The 18,603-nt window shown below is 47.7% G+C and overlaps 1 protein-coding gene across 2 annotated transcripts in view; it reads right to left on the minus strand.

Annotated features, from left to right (window-relative positions):
* ELL (elongation factor for RNA polymerase II) overlaps positions 1–18,603 on the minus strand; it is a 49,598-nt gene that overhangs the window by 8,690 nt on the left and 22,305 nt on the right. For both annotated transcript variants that reach the window (XM_058040748.1, XM_058040747.1), the window contains exons 2-7: positions 16,849–16,896; positions 11,869–11,990; positions 11,429–11,592; positions 8,322–8,575; positions 5,191–5,315; positions 2,205–2,301 (exon numbers count right to left, since the gene is read on the minus strand). In XM_058040748.1, the coding sequence (XP_057896731.1) occupies positions 2,205–2,301; positions 5,191–5,315; positions 8,322–8,575; positions 11,429–11,592; positions 11,869–11,990; positions 16,849–16,896 (810 nt within the window). The remainder of the gene's footprint in view (positions 1–2,204; positions 2,302–5,190; positions 5,316–8,321; positions 8,576–11,428; positions 11,593–11,868; positions 11,991–16,848; positions 16,897–18,603) is intronic.

The raw sequence follows: 18,603 nt of genomic DNA on the forward strand, positions 1-18,603 counted from the left end.
ACACATCTGTCCTGAGCGCCCCAAAGTCCCAAAGCGAAGGAAAAACGTGTGCTCAGCCCTGTGGAGCAGGGAGGGATCGGCAGTTCTGCATTTCACCCCCAGCTCTGTGGCCAAGAGCTTCACCCCTTCCTCTCTCAGGAGCGAGGCATTGCCCGGAAGGGGGGAGGAAGTGCCAAGTGCTCAGTTCTCAGAACTTCAGGCACAAGGGGACACCGAGGCAGCCACGTCACAGGGGCCAACGTGACCCGAGCAACCCTTTCTGAGCAGGGCTGCAGAGGGAGGTGGCTCCCAGCCGTGCCCAAGCTTGGAGGCAGCTGCTCCGTGCAAGGAGCCATCCATCAGGCTGAGCCCAGCCCAGGCAGCTCAGCCAGCCCTCACTGTGTGCCCACCTGGCAGCTCTGGGGCTGCACCAGCTCTGGGCCAAGGATTATTCCGTGCCCAGAGGAAAACAAGCGATAGCTCTGGCTATTTCTCTTGGATAATCCATTATTTTCTTTCTGTCTCAGGCAGGATGGCGACGTGTTTGCGAATGGAAATGTTGTTCCGTGGCTGAGGTGCAGCTGCATGGTGGCTGCCCCTAATTCCCCCTTTTTCACCTGGATTTTTCTCTCTCTTTGCTAACTCAGGGGTCTTGAGGACACTGCTCAGTGCCAGGAATTCTTTCCACCTGTCAGGGTAATTAAGGCAGAGCTGCTGGTTCTGCCACTGAGCTCAAGGGGCAAGGACAGCACGTCCGACCGGCTTGGCAACATCACCTCCCCCAGGAGGGGACACCTCCATCTGCAGGGCTCCCAACAGGTGACACAGCTCAGAAACCTGCCAGGCTTTACAACCTTTTCTCTAAAAACAACCAATGTCAGCTTCTCCAAACTCATCCCTCTGGTTAGGAGGGTTCTATACATCATTTTCTAGAATTACCACACCGATCTCCTTCACCTTCATTCCACAGCTGAACCTTCCCAAAATATTCTGCATTCCAGCCCACCAAATCCCAATCCCCTGCTGGCACTGCACGCATTAGAAACCATTTCTCTAAATAGAAACTACAGCCAGAGAGTATTAAAAAAGTGTCAGCTCACAGTGCTGTGGTTTGCTGTCTGACACGGCAGAATCATGCTGGTAACATTTCTATTCCACGCTGGATAGGCTGGTGAAACAGGGACATTCTTAAATCCAACCCAACCAATCACCCAGAGTTTCAGCTGGGTCATTCTGAGAGATCAAAACCTCACCCTAAAGACCTCTGAACCTTTAAAATACAGGCAGCCAGAGAAACGAGATGATTTTTCAACCTTAAAAAACGACACAAAACCAAGATCTTTGTGAGCTAACTTGAAGGTGATCATTCTCCATTCACCAGGAACATGGCCACAGCAGAGCAGGAGAGGATTTGCAATCAGCTACCTGGCAAACAAGTTACACAGTCCTTGTTCTCAACCAGAGAACTGCCTCCCTCTCAGTGCCAGAGAGCACATAACTTCTTTACCTGTTAATATTCTTTGCCACTAATCCTCGGTGCGTCTGTCCAGACAAGCAGGCATTACACATTCCATTGGCAGGAGAAGAATAAATACTCAACTTGTCTGGGCTGACCCACACTGGGAGAAGGGAAGGCAGAGCACTGGGAAGGCAGAACGTTTCACAATGCCTGTGCTGGGAGATCCTGGGAGAAGTGGGGACAAGGCACACGTCAAACGTGGCTCCTGCGTGGTTTATGGTCATGGAAAAAGCAGGCAAAATGTTCTTTTCACAGCTCCCTGCTCTGGCATCTCTGAGGCAGGAGCAGCCCAACCTGCCCCTGATCTGTCACAGCAATTAGGCTGCAAAAGGTCAAGGGTTTTAATAACTCAGCCGTGTTTGGGAGCTGCTTATTACAGCTTCGTTCCACTCAATTATTGGTAATGAGGAAAACACAAGCTCCTTCTCCCAGGAACTCCAGCAGGGATGGAGGCACTGCAAAAGGAATTCAGCCCTTAAAACTAAACCTGAGCCTCCTTGTCAGAGATCCTCCCCACAGGCCCTGGCTGAGCCACGTCCAGAGGAGAAACAGATGCTGAGCAAAGCCCAAGCGAGACTCCAAGTTAATAAAAGAGGAATAAAACCCCAAGGCCCTCCTGACCCGGCAGCAGGCGATTACAGGGTGCAGACAGGCACAGCCAGACCCGTCAGGAGCACCAGGGGCAGGCAGGAGGGGGATCACCCACCTGGGGGGGAGAGCTGGAGCTCAGCGTGTCCTTTGGAGGGCTCAGGGAAGGAGCTTCTCCCTGGAAAGCGCCGCTGTTCTGGGGCTGGCACAGCTTCCTGCAAAACACAACCGGGCTGCTCACTGTACCCTGCCAGGGCACACTGCACACCCCGGGCTCTAACTCTGCTCGAGGGGTCACTGAGGGGCTCCTCCAGCCCCTGGCCTCTGATAAAATCCCTGAGGAATGAGAAACTACGGTGGGAAAACATCAGTGACAAATTCTCCTTCTTGCCTTCCCGTGATTTCTGTGGCTCCTCGGCAATGGAAGGGACGCCTTGGACCTCTTTCTTTTCAATTCCCTGTTGAATCTGGAATTCCTTTTTCAACAATTTCACCTTTTTTTCCTCTTCAACTGGTGACGTAAGAATTCAAACAAATTAATCCCAGCCTCAGAAACATAATTCACATGGAGGCCGGTGAAAGTGGCATTGAATTTGAAGGTGTAAAGGATATCAGATATTATTCCTGCTGATTGAAATACAGCTCAGGGAGACATTAATTGAACAAATTTCTGCTGAGTGTTTGCTTTCTGAGACAACCCAGAAAGCAAAGCTCACTGAAGAGGGGCTGAAACTCAAGCTCAGATGTTGAGGAATAAACTCTCCCACTCATTAGCATCATTAAAACAACATTTTATGGCAACAGGAGCCCTTTCAGCAGTGAGCTCCTCTGGGTCCAGGAAAAGCAGCATTATAACAGGAACTGCTGAGGTATTATTGGTCCACCAGGATTTACATTTTGGGCTTCCCAATAATACTTTTAAGTTGCATCATGCAAAACAGAGCTACTCTGGGCTGTATTTGTGGTATTGGACAAATAAAACAAAAACCTTTTGTAGCAACAAAAAGCACAATTAGAATCACTTGGATTCCCCTCCAGGCTGGGTCTCTGCAGATCTCAGAGCATTTTCCCAGCCCACCAGCTCTGACCAACAATTTTGACACCAGACTGCCCCTCAATTAATAATTAAAAAAAAAAAAAATCCCACTCTTGCATCAAGTTGCAGCTGACAAACTGAAAAAAAAAAATCAACAGAATTCAGGGTTAAAGGTTTTAATAAAGCAGCTCTGCAGTCAGTTTGTCAGGAGCTGTGGAGCCTGAATAACCCCACTTTTAAATTCTCCCAAGCAACTGCAATCAGCATTAAAGCTCACTCATACCCTTCCAACATTGGGAAGATTTATCTCAGAGATAACACCCAGCACTTGACAAGATCTGGCTTTTAACCTGAGCTTGAACCTTGGGCCGTGCTGCAGCAATATTTGGACATCTGCAGTGTCACCACTGTCCTGGCTTTGTTTAATTTCATTTAAAACAACCTCAGCAGCCACAGAGCAGCTCAAGGAAAGGACCTGGGGACTGTGAGCATGGGGACACTGACACTGCCCAAACAACCCAGTCAAAGTGGCTTCTGGGGGCTGCTTGAGCAAGCCTGGCACATCTTCTAATGGTTAATTGTGGATTTAAGGAGTCAGGAAAGCACTGAGCTCAGCAGAGGAAGGATTTCAGGGAATGGTTTGGGATGGAAGGAGCTGGAAGCTCACCCAGCCCCAGGCTGGGACACGGCCCAGGGTCCCCAAGGGTGGCACAGGGATGGAAAACATAAAAAAGGAGGAAAAATGAGCTGGTTTAACCCAAGCCTAGCTAGACCCAGCTTTAGCATCTGCAGATGTGTTAATGACTAATCTGCAGATGTGCTAATTAATTACTGCAGCTGCTGGGGCCACTGGCCCTGCACCCAGGAGGAGCTGAACCACTGGGTATCATGCAAACCCTGCTGCCTCCTGTGCCCTTTCTCTGTTTTCCTCCTGTCTCCAACCCAACATGTTTTTTTCCCATTTTGGAGCCTCATTACCTGCACTGCCTGAGCAGGGCTTTGTTTGTACAGTTGAATACATCCTTTCCAAGGTCTATTTTTAGACCCCAGCCTAAGTGAATGCCACAATTCTAGAAAAAGCAGTAAACATGGCTTTTCTACAGGGAGAAATTCACTTTGGGTATTTTAATTTTTTTTTCTGAAAGCCATAAAGATTGCACGGCGGTTGTATTTTTCCTTTTAATTATAATTTCCCATCAAGGCCATTTAAATGGGTTTTGATTTTCCTTGAGCACACCAAAGCACTTGGAGTGCAAGTTTTCTGTTGGTTTAAAAAGTCTCATCTCCAAGTCAATTGTGCTTTTAAATCATGGGAAGTGCTCAAACAGAGCATGCTGTGCTTCAGCTTAACCAAAAGTGCAATAAAATAAAGCACAAGTAAAAGCTCTGCCTGCATGACAAAATCTGAAGCAAGGCACTGAAAAATATCAACACAGATATTTTTACACAGAGCAGAATTCTGTGTAAAACTGGGAGATTTCTTTCCTGCCAGCCAGAAGCTTCCAAGCTTGGAGGCTTCACCTAAGGAAAATATCTCTAGAGGGGGAAAAATGTCAGCAATAAGGATGAACTGAGTCAGTTAAGGGCTGTTCCAGCAGGGAACAAGGGAACAGAGATCACACTCCAAGCAGCAGGATTTTAAAGGGATTTATCCCCACAGAACACCCTCTTGCTTTTCCACACATCCACGATTTCAACCCAATCTCAGATTTAGGGATGAAACACCTCAGGCTGCACAGGAAGATGTGGAAAAGGGAAGGAGAGTTTCAAGGGAAAGCTGAGCTGGAGACATGTAATCACTTCATCTCCATTTTAGACCAGCAGCATTAACTGCACCAGCTCTGCTCCCTGGCAGGTTTTCCCCAAGCTTTGCCTCTAATGATTTAAAGACAGCCCAGGATGATGTGAAGAGTGGATCCACTTGGATATTCAGCTTTAGCCACACCTACAGGTCCCTGGGTGATGGACAGTTTAAAATGATGTCAAAATATCAACTTACAGACCTTGGGCACCCTGATTTACAGAACCTTCCCTGGATGATATCACAGAGAAGAAAATGGGTAATTACCTAACGAGGATCCTCTTCAACAACTGCTGATCTCCTTCTGAGTAGCCAGGCCAGTCCTTCTGCACCTCTTTGTATACACAATCTTTCAGTGTGAAAGTGCTGTCCTTGGCACTCAGATTTGCCACCTGCAACAGAAGGAATTTGGAAAACCATCATTAGGCTTTCATTTCCTCACTTCCTCCAGCAAACAAGAGCTAAGATGAAGGCAAAATCTGAGCAGACTTAGCAGCTGTTAGTAGTGTCAGAGAACAAGGAGAGACTTTAATATTTCATTTCCTTATTATTAAGATTATTTAATCAAAGTGTGCCTTTCCTTTCGCCTTGTCACTGCAATAATTCATAATGAGCTTCTAAAGCACATCCAGTTGAGTGGGAAATAAGTCATATCTAAAGGAGATTATTCAGCTTGGGGAGCCTGGAGCAGCACACCACCACTTGATGGAAACACCTGGAAATAAAGCCTTAATGGGAACGGGCAGTTCACTTATCACACCTGTCCCACAGCCAAAATGGGGCAGTTTATGGCCAAAGAGGAACTCTGGGGGCCATAACTTGGTTAACAATTGCCAGCAGATAATTTCTCACTAACGAGCCAACAGAACAGGCCACAGAGAGCTGCTTTCTCAGGGAGCTGTGAGAGAATGCCCTGGGACCACCTGGATTCTATGGAGAACGTCTCCAGGGCAAGAACAGCACCTGGGATTTCCAGAGCACTGCAGGGAGCTCAGCACACTCGTGACATTTTATCCAGCCCTACCCCGTGGAGTTTCCCCACAAACCCTGCGTGGTGCCTGCACAGAGAGGAGAAGCTGCTGGAATGGGCACAGCTGGATTAGAATGGAAACAGCCTGGGAAAGAGCTATCCCACTTGGATCAGCCTTTCCACAGCCTGACTGAAAATTTAACTTCTTGCTGTTGGTACACGCCTGAAAATCCAGAGCTGGAGGAAAGCAAAGAGCCCCAGCGAGGCTTTCACAGGGAGTGGAAACTCTCGGGTGATCCATGGAATGCTCTGGTTCCATCAGATTCCAAGGGCAGGGACACCTCCCATTATCCCAGATTGCTGCTTGGACACTCCCAGGGATGGGGCAGCTCCTCTGGGCAACCCCAGCTTGCAGAGCACGGCAGGTTTCAAATGGAAACATGAAAATAAAGCCTTCAATGTGTGTGTGGAGAGGGATGAGGAGGCCCAGGTGCCAAAGGCTGTGCCCACAGGCGGGCACAGCAGCAGCTGCAGCCCAAATTCCCTGCTGGAGCCCCTCAGCCCAGGGACTGCTACCCTTCAAAGTGGAAAACGCTTTCATTCACTGCATGGGGATCTCGTGCATCTGTTTAGGGATTACTGCTCTCCATTCAGGACGTGGCTGTGCTCAGGGATTTCTATTATCCACACAGCAGGAAAGTGCCTCAAAAACAAGCTAAGGAGTGGGAAGTCTTGAATGAACTGAAGATGCTGCTGATTCCCCTGCTTCTGCTTTTCTACAACCTAATATAAAAATATTAAAAATCTAGGCATTTCAGAGCAAAAGGCTGCACAACCACTACGGCAAACTCTCCTGATAAGCAAAAAATAGAAAGCCCAGTTATCAGTTTACATGACAAACACTTTGTTTTTCCTTTCAGTCCTGTCAGCTTTCCAAAATCCTGAGCCAAAATACAACAAGAATTTGAGCTGTGTTTTACATCGAGGTATCCCTGTAAACACACCCAGGAGACAAAAGCCAATCCAGGTTCTGCTGCACAAAAAAAAAAAAAAAAAAGAACCAAAAACCAAAACCAACAACTCTCCCAGAATTTCTCTGTTTCCTGCCTGCTCCTGGAGCCTGGGAAGAACAACTTGGATTTTTCTGTGCACAGAGGCTGAGAGCTGCTACCTCCTTGTTTTGCTCGTGTGGGACTCTGCAAGCTCCACCCCAACCCTCCCAAAAATAGAAACCTTGCAAAATGAGGCAAAAAGGCCGCCAGGAACACGGAGTCCTGCGAGAGAGAGAGAGATGCAAGAGCACAATGAAACCCACACCTAGACAGATTTAGCTTTAACACAGGCTGTAATTTTTGGCTTATCTGTGTCTGCCCGTGGATGGGAGCCCTGGGAGGGCTGAGAGGGATTAACTTTACGAGCTGCACGTTCACAGCCAGAGCAGCCTGAGCGAGGTGGCCCCGCACGCGCCGGGGCTGGGGCACAGCATCCATCAAAGGCCAGCAGCACAAACAGAGATCTCTGCTCTGAAACTCGGGGAGAGGACTGAAAAAGGGCTGCAAAAAAGCTGCTGGGAAATGAAGGGCTCTGGGATTAAAGTCTAAGGAAGGAACGGGTTGTGCCAGCTGTGACTCTGTTTTTAATACGACCTGCCCTGCGCCCTTGGGCAAAGTGAACTCCTGTCTCACTCTTTATAAAAAGAGTAAAACAGAAAAAAATAAGGAGTTTTTTTTTTTCCAGAATTGATTCCAACCCAGAAGGAGGCAGCTGCAGCATTTAAATAAATAGCCATGATGTGTTTAACAAAGCAATGAAGGTGTTTACTGTGAGGCCTAAAATGGCACCTTTAATGTGACTCAAAGTGCTAGGAACTGATTCAGCTTGGAGACAGCTTTCACACTTGACACACAAATAATCTGCTTGGCAAGGAGCTGCATGATCTTCACACCTGACCACTGGCACCTCCAAGCAGGAAGGGCTCTGAGGAGTACAAAACAACTGGGGACATCTTTTCCTTCATATACAAAACTTGTACCAATACAGAGCGTGGCTCGTTTACGTCCGTGAGAATTAAATAGAGATTTAGAGGTTATAATCAAATAACTTGAAGATCCTCTGTTAAGAGAATCCTCCCCATGACCAAGCAGAAGTGTCCCTCTGAAAGGGACTGATCTGGTGAGCCAAAACCATCCAGCTTGGCTGCACCCCTCTAACCCGAGGCGTAGCCAGGGGAGGCTCCTGCTATCTCTGCAGCAGCACTGGCAGCTGAGAACTGTGTCCCCCACAGCCTTTAGAGTCACACTCAGCTGCAGCCTGGAGATAACAGCTCCCACTGCCACGGGAGGGAGAGGGGGCTGACGAGTATATATAAAAATAAAAAAATTTTATTTTTTCCCTTTACCTAAATCGTTGCCTTCATCAGAGTACAAACCTGTTGCAGAAGGTTATCCAGCAAATCCTTGTCCTGCTGAGAAAGTCCATCCTTCTGCAATCTGAGAATAAGTTCAGGTTTCTTATAAGGCTTTAGTGCCAGTAAGTGCACAACCCTATCTTTGAAGGGTCTCTGGGAAATGGCACTATTGCCTCTCTTTATTGCACTGGCAAGGTTGACTGGCGTTGGGCGCTTCCTGGAGGGAACAGCATCGGAAGCTCCTGGTGCAGGTTTACGCACCTGAACCTTTTTGCCTAAAATGAGATGAGAATAGTGAAGTGCAGCAGTCACCTCGCAAAGGCCAGGGGGCTGTCACCACCAATCCAGAGTCCATCACAGCCCTGGCAAGTGGCACGAGGTGACAGGGAAGGACAAACACCACCAGCACACCCCCTGGGTCCCGACGCGCATCCCGTGAGCTTTATGGGTCGTGACAGGCTTGGAACGAGTAAACAGCACCACCAAGCTCTGGAAACCTGAGCATTATTGGCCACCAGCTCACATAAAGCTCCCTTTGTTTGCCAGCTTTTCATTTATCCCAAGTGCACGTATCCCCCACGGTTAATCGAACTATTTCTGCCCTCCCTACGAGAGGAAAATTCTGCATTATTGTGTAGAAGAGTGGGAAATACGGAGTGGAAAGACCAGAACTGGTCAACGAGCGGCTCCCCGCTGCTGAGCTCAGCAAAAACGCTCCTCCAGCAGATGTTTCTGCTTTTAGAACAATAGGAACTTTATGGGGCTGGGTCACCTCCCTTCCCCCTCCAAACAGGCCCCATGAATGGGGCTGACACTGGGCCATCAGCCTATTCATGAGGGTGCTGATGGAATAACCCCTTCTCCACTGCACTGAAGTGACAGCACAGAGCTGCCCCACGAGTGCATCTCAGCCCCGTCCCCACTGTGGCTCTCGGCTGCTGACAGCACGACCCAACAATTCATTTCTGCCATTCCTACTGACAAACAGACCCCTCACAGCATCCCTCAGCAGAGCCCAGTCAGAGGATGGGGACTGTTTCAAACACAGGAGCAGGTTCCTGCTACCAAAGGCAGACCAAGCAAAGCTGAAAACAAAACGTGTGGGTTCCAAGGTCTAGAAACCTGGAGATCCAATCAATAATCACTTGGGCTGGAGAAAGTGACCTTCACTAGGACAAACAACATCCAGCATTTACTGCAAGTGTTTGGGAGGTTTGTTCCAGCAGGGCACTGCTCTATTGCTAGGAAGCAACGTCTGCAACTGAGTCATCTGAAGATACTGGGGATTGTCTGCACTGTTTGTTTTACTGAGCTGCACATTGCGTAACCCAGGCCCCATTTCCTGGCTTTTTATTCTACACCACAGAGCTGGGAGAGGAAGCACGACCCATCCTCAGCAGGGCTGAGGGGAGGCGAGAGGGGGAACAGCACCAATTCGCACGTTGAACATCCCACAATCCAGAGGTCAACTGGATTTTGTTTCCAGAAATGGGACAGGAGAAGATTCGTCAGCTCTCTAGAACTGCCTTAACTCTCTTGCCAGGTCATGAACAGTAAAAACATCACGTTGGGAGGTTTCCATTTAAAGGCTGGAGCCAAAATGTGCAGTGATAGGAAAAGAAAAAACCAAGTTAAGCCAGGACACAAAGGATTTTCAAATATTTGTACACGTGTGTGTCTGTGGCTGCAAGCACACACATTCAGTGTGGCTGCAAGCACACCTCCCCTGCAGCTTTACCTGCAGCCCTCCATTTACATTTCTATTTATTCAAGTGTCAGCAGCTCACATCTGTAAGTCCTGCTGCTCTCCAGTTTCAACATTTCCTATAAATTTTTCCACATCTGAGCTGCCTGGAAGGACTCCCCTGGCACTGGAGTGCTGAGCTCCGTGTTCTCCTGGAAATGTGAGAGGCAGCCCTGTCCCTCCAGCCCAGCCCGCAGCAATCAGCTGATGCTGCTGCTGGCACTCCAGGACCTGCAGATCCCACACCAGGACTGTCCTTCCAAGCCCTTCTTGGAGCAGAGCTCTCCTGCTCAAACACTGACATCTCATCTAGGAGCACTGAGCTCTGCCCCTGCTGCTTTCACACGGCTCTGTCTCCATTTCAGGCCACTGAAAGGCTTTAGCCAGGAGTATTTTTAATTTTAAAAAAGTTTTGCTCCATCTTTCCAGGAAGCAAATTGCTTTGAGAATCTTCTCCCTCAGAAGCTTTAACTTCAGGCACTTACTGTAATGTTCTCAAAGAGGAGCTAAACAAAATAATCTTCTGGCCTACGGGAAATCAATGCATTTCCTTCCTGATTACTATCTCCTTTCTCAGCCCTGAGCACTTGGCTGCTGTGACAATGAGTCTGGGTCAGTTCTACATTTTGCAACTCAATCCTTCTCATCACAGATCCCTCAGAGAAGAGACTGGCTGCAGATCACATGGGCTGCAGGAAAAGCAGCTGCCTCAGGAAAAAAAAAAATGAAAATAGTGAAACTGCATTCTGGTTACTGTTTGTGCCCAAGGTCTGTGAGCTGAGCTTGAGCAGGGCCCTGGGTCTGTGCAGGCTCCCTGTGTCATTTGCCACGGTTTGATTTCCTCTGCTCAGGCTTTCCTGCTGCTGTCTCAGTGAGAGGGGCTGTGCCAGGCTGCTTTAGTGCCTGTATTTTATACAGAGGGCACTGCTGCCTGTGCCCTCCCTGCCAGGGTGCCGTGGGGCACAGCTGTGACACGGGGGTGGCACTCTCAGCTGAGCTGGCCAGGAGCAGGGACACTGGGAGGGCTCAGCAGCGCCCATGTGACAGACGTGACCCAAGGCCAGAGCTCTGCACATGGACAACCCTCAGTGCTGCTGGCTGGGTGCCACCTTAAAATCGCCCTGTGCCACCCTCTGCCAGGGCAGGGACACCTCTGGGCTGCTCCAGCCTCATCCTGGACACCTCCAGGGCAGCCACAGCTCCTCGGGGTGACGATGGAAGCGAGGACAACACGACACAATGAGAGCAGCCCCCTGAATCACCCACAAAGAACTACCAGGAACTCTTCAGAGTGCCACAACCGAGCCAACAACATCAGGATTTGCCTCCAGAGCCTGCTGGGTCCCAGCGGGAGTGCAGAGCCCCAGAAGGAGTGGCTGCTTACCTACATATCTCCCCCCAGGTTTAATGACTATGGCGCTCCGGCTGCGAGTCTCCTCCTCTGCCTGTGCCATGCTCTGCCTCGCCTTCTGGTAGGAATCATCAGTAGCACACACGGTGATTTTATCCTGTATGCTTCCCAGGCAATCCAAATGGATATTGCCATTGCTGCAAGAGAAATGCAATGCAAAAGGTACTCCTGGCACTGCACAGGGACACCAGGCTGGCACTGGGGGGGTGTTAGCTGAATAACAGTGGGGGCACACAGGGGAGCTGACAGGGAACCAGATGCTTCCCAAAAACACCACATCAAAACAGATCAGAAAGGCTCTAAAAAGGAAGAACGTGCATTAAGCTTTGTTAGGGAAAAGATGCTCCAGAAGAGAAGGCAAAAAATAAAAATAAAAAACCAAAAGAGGCTGGTTTTTCCTTGGACACACTCACCTGGACACATACTGCTGGATGCAGTCAAAGCTCCCCTGGGGGCTGTCCTTGCCAATGTTGGAGAGATAAAAGGTGAAGGTCCTCACTTCTGCTGGTCGGTCGGGCCTCGGGATGGCGATGTGCTGCTCGGGACAGGAGGAGGAGGAGGAGGGACAGCATTGGTCACTCGGCTCACCCCAGGCTCAGGAGAGCTCATTCCCCTGCAGCCAGGCTGCTCTGAGGCATTGTGCAACGAGGAAAGCACCTGGATACTGCACACACAGGCTGCCAGAGGAATCCCAGCTATCTGCACTGTGTGCAGGGGAAGGAAAAGGTGACTGAGGGAAAGAGCAGCTGAGGATGTTTGAGGCAGCTCTGTTCTCTCACAGCCACATCCAGAGCCCACAGCCACCCTGCTCTAGGAACCTGACCCAATTCTATTGATTCTGCCTCAAAACAGGCTCGCTCCCACTGTTTATATTCAATCTAAAACACTCGAGGCTCGTTTCTGTAGAATTACTGATCCAGCACTAAACATAGCACCAGCCAGGTCACTAGGTAGCATGCTTATTCTTTTTTAAGAAATTATAATTCCATAACAAGATTTCATGGCTCACAGTAGAGTGTGACGCTGCTGCTAAATTAAATATTTAATCAAGCATTAAGTGTGCTCCACAGACAACTCCACAGCCATCCTGCATTGTTTTCTTCACCCCCCTCCACCACAGCCATTCATTTTTCAAAAGGGAAAACTGTCTCCCCTCTGCATTCAGGATCCAGCATAAATGTCAGCATCTGAGCTCTACTACCCCATCAATATTTGATAATTAAGATGGCTCCCAGAAGCTGAGCCAGGAGGAACACCAGCCCCAGCCTATTTTAGGCCAGGCTTTACCACACGGGTTTATATTTACCCAGATTGCCACATGTACGCAGAACACACACGCTCCCAGCAAGGCAGCCCGTGGCACCCACACATGACTGTGCTGGGCCAGGAGGGGTTTTGGGTGGTTTCCTCCAGCCCTCAGCCGTCTCCAGCAGCCTGGAAAACCCAGGGATGTGTGTCCCTCTGCTAAACCACAGCACGTTCTCCAGCCGAGCCCGAGCACGGCATTCCCCTGCCCTCAAACAGAGCTCCCTTCTTCCAGAAACCAGCCCAGAAACCCAGACCTGTGCCTTGCTCTGTACAGCAGGACAAGTTATCCCCGGGATGCAGGGCTGACAGTACTGGGAGCAGATTTTCTGGGTGCTGCTGGACCCTCCCTGAGCAGCCCCATTATCTCCCCTGCCAAACGTGTGCCACAGCCCTTGAGCCCTTTTAATCTCTCCTGGCATCCTCTGCCCCCACCCAGGCAGGGGCAAGAAAATTCCCTTCTGCTTTACAAGAAGAGCCAGAAAGGCAGAGTTATGTAAGCAGCAGATTTGGGGGGATTTTACAGCTGGAAATTTGGTGGGAATGGGAAGGGAAGGAGAGGAAAACCCAACAGGGGGACTGAGCTGTGCTGCACCTGAGCCTGGAAAATAAAACCTGCAGGGTGTCACCAAATCACATCCCCACACACCAAAGAACTTTCTCCTCGCTCCTGCTTCACCCACTGGAAAAAACAGCTGCTCCAAAAGCCCCAGGTTTGGATTTTTGTAGGGTTTTTGCAGTGTTTCCAGAGGCTGTAAAACGAGGCAGAGTCACTTTAGTACTGAAAAGTGCCTCGTGTGCGAGCCGGCCGTTATCTAGGAATTATTTTTAGCTGAAAACAGAAGGTTTCTCAAGCCACCAAATCAGCATGGTGACTGCTTTGAGGGAGCCCTAATTTTGGCGCTGGGTACTGCACCAGTAACCAGAGACACTTAAAAATAGCCTGGTACAGATGTAACTTCTGTTTTCCTCTTTCAAGTAACATTCATCTGTGGACAGCTCTGAACTGAGACTTCACCTCCCTCTGTTAACACCAAAACTTCCCCAAGCAGCAGGGGAAATGCTGCATTTTCCAATCACAAAGCAAAAGGTGTTTTTGCTGCCAACAGTCACTCTAAAAATGCTGCACACACACGTGTGTGTTTGGCACCTGAAGGGTATTTTCCCCCCTCAGTTCAATTCTGCCCCTGCTCTCACTACCCCACAAGCACCTGCAAATTTCAGCCAGCCTAATGATTCTGCATGTCTTTTCACCAAAATAGAAGCGTTTTCAGTAATTCTAGCACACAATTTGTAATGCTGTGGTACTCCTGCTCTTAAATTCTAATTTACGTGCACACTGACACGAGCAAAATGCTCAAAACTCCATAAAAATTGATGAAGCTATCCAAGAAAATCCACGAGGATAAAGTGACAGCCAGGTGCTGCTCCTGAGGAATATCCATGGTCCCACTTTAGAGGAACACTCTGGTAAAGACAACCTGGTTCTTACAGCTGAAATTCTGATTATTACACAGAATAAAAGCCATTAACAAGAACAGCATCACCACAGAGAAACGTCTCAAGACAGAATCCCCAAAGTTTATATCAGCTCCTGTGAGATTGGATCCAGAGCAGGGTCCAGGCAGGAGAGGTTTTGTCCCTTATCACTAGAACAGCTGTTTTATTTTTATATTTTATTTTTACAACCACTGACTTCCTCCTCTCTGCTGCACCTTGCTGACCCCGGGTTTTATTCCAACAATTCCCTTCCCTGGTTAATTAGTGTCTCAAACATGGAAGTTTCTTTTTCTGTGTATTAGAAACTGAAAGTATCTTTGACAGCTTTTAGAGTGACACTGGAATAGGTGAAAACACATGGCCATAGTAATTTAAGGGCTTCTAGAGAATTAAATTCAAGAAGCAGCAGCTTGTTTAAATTCTTATTTTATGTCCTGCCTCCCTAAATCATCAAGTGAAGCTTTTCCCTCTTGAGAGAGGGATACTTGCACAGAAAATCCCCACTATTAAAACCTCACTGCTTTAAATCACACTGACACCTGTGCTATGCACAACCTTCCCACCCAAAAAAGTTTTTGGGATTCTCCACTGATGCTTTGTTTTGAGAAGCAAAATAGGAAGGCAGCAAATTGGGGAATTGAGGAAGGAATATTATGGAAGACATAATTTATGGAAGAATTAAGGAATAATTTATGGAAGCAATAATTTAAAAAGTAAAATACGTTTTAATGTTTAAAAGTAAAATATGTTGTAATGGCATCCTCTGGATGTGAGAGCCTGGGAAATTCCTGGAATTATCTCTGCAGCCCAACTGATGGAGGATCCCTCGAAAGCATTCCAAGGCTCAGCTCCTTGAAAAGCAGGAGAATCCTGACAGGCAGAGTCCTACCCTTAAAAGCAGATGGTTCCCCAGCTGCCAGCTCCTTGTCATACCCAGGGAAAATAATAATGAAGGGACAAAGAGCTCTTTCTGCGCTCCCAGGGAGCTGCAGCTCCCCCAAAGCTCTACCTTTGGCCTCTCCTCGTCAGTGCCATCAATTAAACCCCGAGCAGGAGCAGGCAGAGGTCAGCCCTGGCTGCCACATCGGAGCCCAGCCCAGCCCTGCTGGCTCCTCTGCTCCTGCAGGGAGTGACACTGCAGGTGCCAGGCAGCTCTGCCACCAGCAACTCACCCTGGCAGTCCAGGGCTCAAACTGAATTAACTCTCCTATTTTTGTATTTTTTTATTAATTATATTTTTATATTTTTAATTTCTAGAAGCAACTGTAGCATTTGAAAATATTTTTAATTAATATTTAATTAATATTTATCCATATCAGATCCATGTGGAACCCACCACCACCAAAGGCTCAGGGCAGAGGAGCATTTTAATCTGTTTTCATCCCTTTCGCTGCACTTCCTTCAAGGAAAACCATTCAGAGGAGGCATTTCCAGAACTTAAACAGCTCTACAGGAAAATTCAGGTGTAGATCCTGCTTCCAAAGGGAAAGGAAGGCATTCCCAATGCTTTTAGCTTCCTCATTCCATGAGCAAAGCTCATCAAATAAAGACACATCACCCACCCTCCGTCCTCCTCCTCTCCTGACTGTGCCCAAGCTCAGGGGCAGATTTTGATCTCAACTTTCATGCTGAGCTTTCAGGGAAGTTTGAGTCTAAACAAAGTAAAAAACCTGGAAATTGCTCCTTTCTTTATTTCCCAGGACAAGGAGGTCTGTATTTTTCTTCTAAACTTACAATAACAATCATGTCTTTCCTGCCACATTTTCTATGGACTCTTAGTGAGAATAATATCACAAAGTAGGATGTGGGCAAGGACAATGTGCTGGGTTTAATGTCCACTCAGCCCAAGCCTTTTTGAAAGCTTTAATGTGCCAATGCATAAAAAATAACCACAAGTTACAGCTGAATTCAGATTCTTGAAAAAGAAAAATTAAAAAAAAATTAAATTCCCCTCCTTTATGCAGAGACTAAAGTTAAAGACAGGTCTTTTTAGCAATAAAAGGTAGCTAAATGACATTTTTCAAGTTCACTGAAGGGCTGCATTGCTTTACCAGAAACACCAGCACGTAAATCTCAGCGTTGTCAGCAACTGGCATGACAGACTGGTGCAAGGGGCTAAAAATATCCCAGAGTTCTGTCACTGGAACACAAGTTGGGGAAGTAAAACTCCTAAATCTAAAATAACTTCTGGTGCTCCCAGCACTGCAGTTGCATTAAATAAACCTCCGGGACTCTCAGGGCAGCCCCCAAGCTCTGCTGCTGGGAGGAACTGGGACCCCAAAATCCTTGCAGTGAGTTTAGCACGGGGTTTTCTTGGGGCGCAGGTGAGGATTCCGTGGATTTCTGCTTCCTTTCCTTTTCCCTGTTTAATTCATTGCCCAATTCATAAATCTGAATTTCCCATGGATTTAGCAAGGTCAGGAAACAAAGAGGAGGGAAAAGGTTTTTTAGAGACCCCATGAGCAAACCCCCTCCTGGAGCACACCTGGAGCTCCATCTCAGCAATTCCAGCACCATTCCTTGAGCTGGAACAGCCCAAACTCCTCAACCCCACGAAATGGAAAAGAACTTTCCAGGGACAAACTTACCCCTTGGCTTCCTTGAAACTGGATGACTGGTTTTGACGTCACAGCATCCTACAAAAACAAGTGGAAAAACAGAAATTACCTCAGAGAAATTCCCAACTCCGCCAAGTTTAGAATTCACCAAGCCACACTCGAGCTTGATTTTTCACCTGGATTTTTTACTTTCCTTATTGTTTTTTCAAGGGGAAAGGTCAGAGAAGTGTGTATTTCAAACAAGAAAGCAGAAAAAGGCCCTGAAACAGTGATTTGTGCCAGGAAAAGGATAAGCTGAGGTCACCCTGAGCCCAGGACAGCAGCAGCTCAGGGGTGACACTTGGTTCCTCCTGACCCTCCACCACATTCTGGGCACAGAGCAGCTCAGCTTTGGTGCTTATGTAAGTTTGGAGTTAAAAAATGGACACTTGAGGGGAAAATTTATTCCAGCTCTCGGCCTGAGAGGACGCAAAGTGAATTTTTTCCAGGAGAAAGCTGGCAACCCTTTGGAAAAGCAAACTGCAGCTCCGTTGCAAAATCCTCTTGTTCCTTTGCCTGTTTCAACAATCGGCCTCTTCCTCCAGGCTCAGCTGCTTACATTTAAAAATTGTATTCCTGTGACTCTAAAATGCTCCATTTCAGCCTTTTTGCCTCATTGATTTCAGAGATCCCACAGACACCTCAATTCCAACTCTCACCTGCGGTTTTAATTGAGGTAAAAAGTACCAGAGCCGACCCAAGGCAGGCTGAGTTTGGATTTCCCCCATTCCAGCAGAATTGGGGCTGTGGATGTTTCCTTTCCTAAACCACACAAAGCATCCAAGACAGGAATTGTGCTCCATGGGGCTGGTGGGACCCCACTGTGAAGCTTTCCAAAGGGACAGAAGAATTTATAAAGAAGATGACAGCATCATTTACGAGTGCAAATGTTGTCATGTGTATGGGAGACACATTTCTATGGGAAAGCCACCAGGAATTTGGGAAAAACGAGCCCAAAACGTGAGTTGGATTGTACTGTTTGTGTCACCCAATTTCCAATGAATTAGAGAAACAGATATTTAAATTTTAGCAGCAAGAGAGTTAAACAGCTTGAAATTCATAAAGTTAACCATCCCTCATAAAACTTTTCCAGCACAGCAGGGAAGAATCTCAGGCACGACATCCACAAAAAAAAAAATGGATAAATTCACCAACAAAATAAAAACCCTTTTAGGCCAGATAAAGCTAACAAAAGTTGGATGGATAAAGGAACCCAAGACAGAGCCCATCCAATGGGATTGCCCAGCTCTGCATCACACCCAGGATCATTACAGGACATTTATGATGCTGAGGAAAGCAGGAACACGCTCGGAGCTGACAGCACTCCCTGCGTGCTGGATAAAGAATTTTATAGACCCAGAACAACCTTTAGAAAAGCACCAATAAATAACATCTTGGTACAAAGATCACTGGATTCCTCGAGTGCCACGACACTGCATTCCACAGCACACTGTTCATGGACAGCCTGGCCAGCTTTTTGTTCCCCGTGTCCAGAAATTCACAGCAACATACTTGAGCAAACAAGCATTTGAAACATGATAAAAATCTGGATTTAAGAAAAAAAAATTAAAAATCAAACCAAGCCATGTGGTTCTTGTACAGCAAATTACAGATTTGGGAAGTTCTCTCTTCTGGAAAGTTGTTTAAAGGGAATAAAAAGGGGTAAGGAGGATGGAAGTGGAATAAGGAGGCAGGAGCAGAAGTCTTGATGCACAAATCAGACATGGTTTAATTACAGAACTTCTA

This window comes from Melospiza georgiana, chromosome 26, assembly GCF_028018845.1.
Source record: "Melospiza georgiana isolate bMelGeo1 chromosome 26, bMelGeo1.pri, whole genome shotgun sequence".
In the NCBI taxonomy this organism is placed as follows: Eukaryota; Metazoa; Chordata; class Aves; order Passeriformes; family Passerellidae; genus Melospiza; species Melospiza georgiana.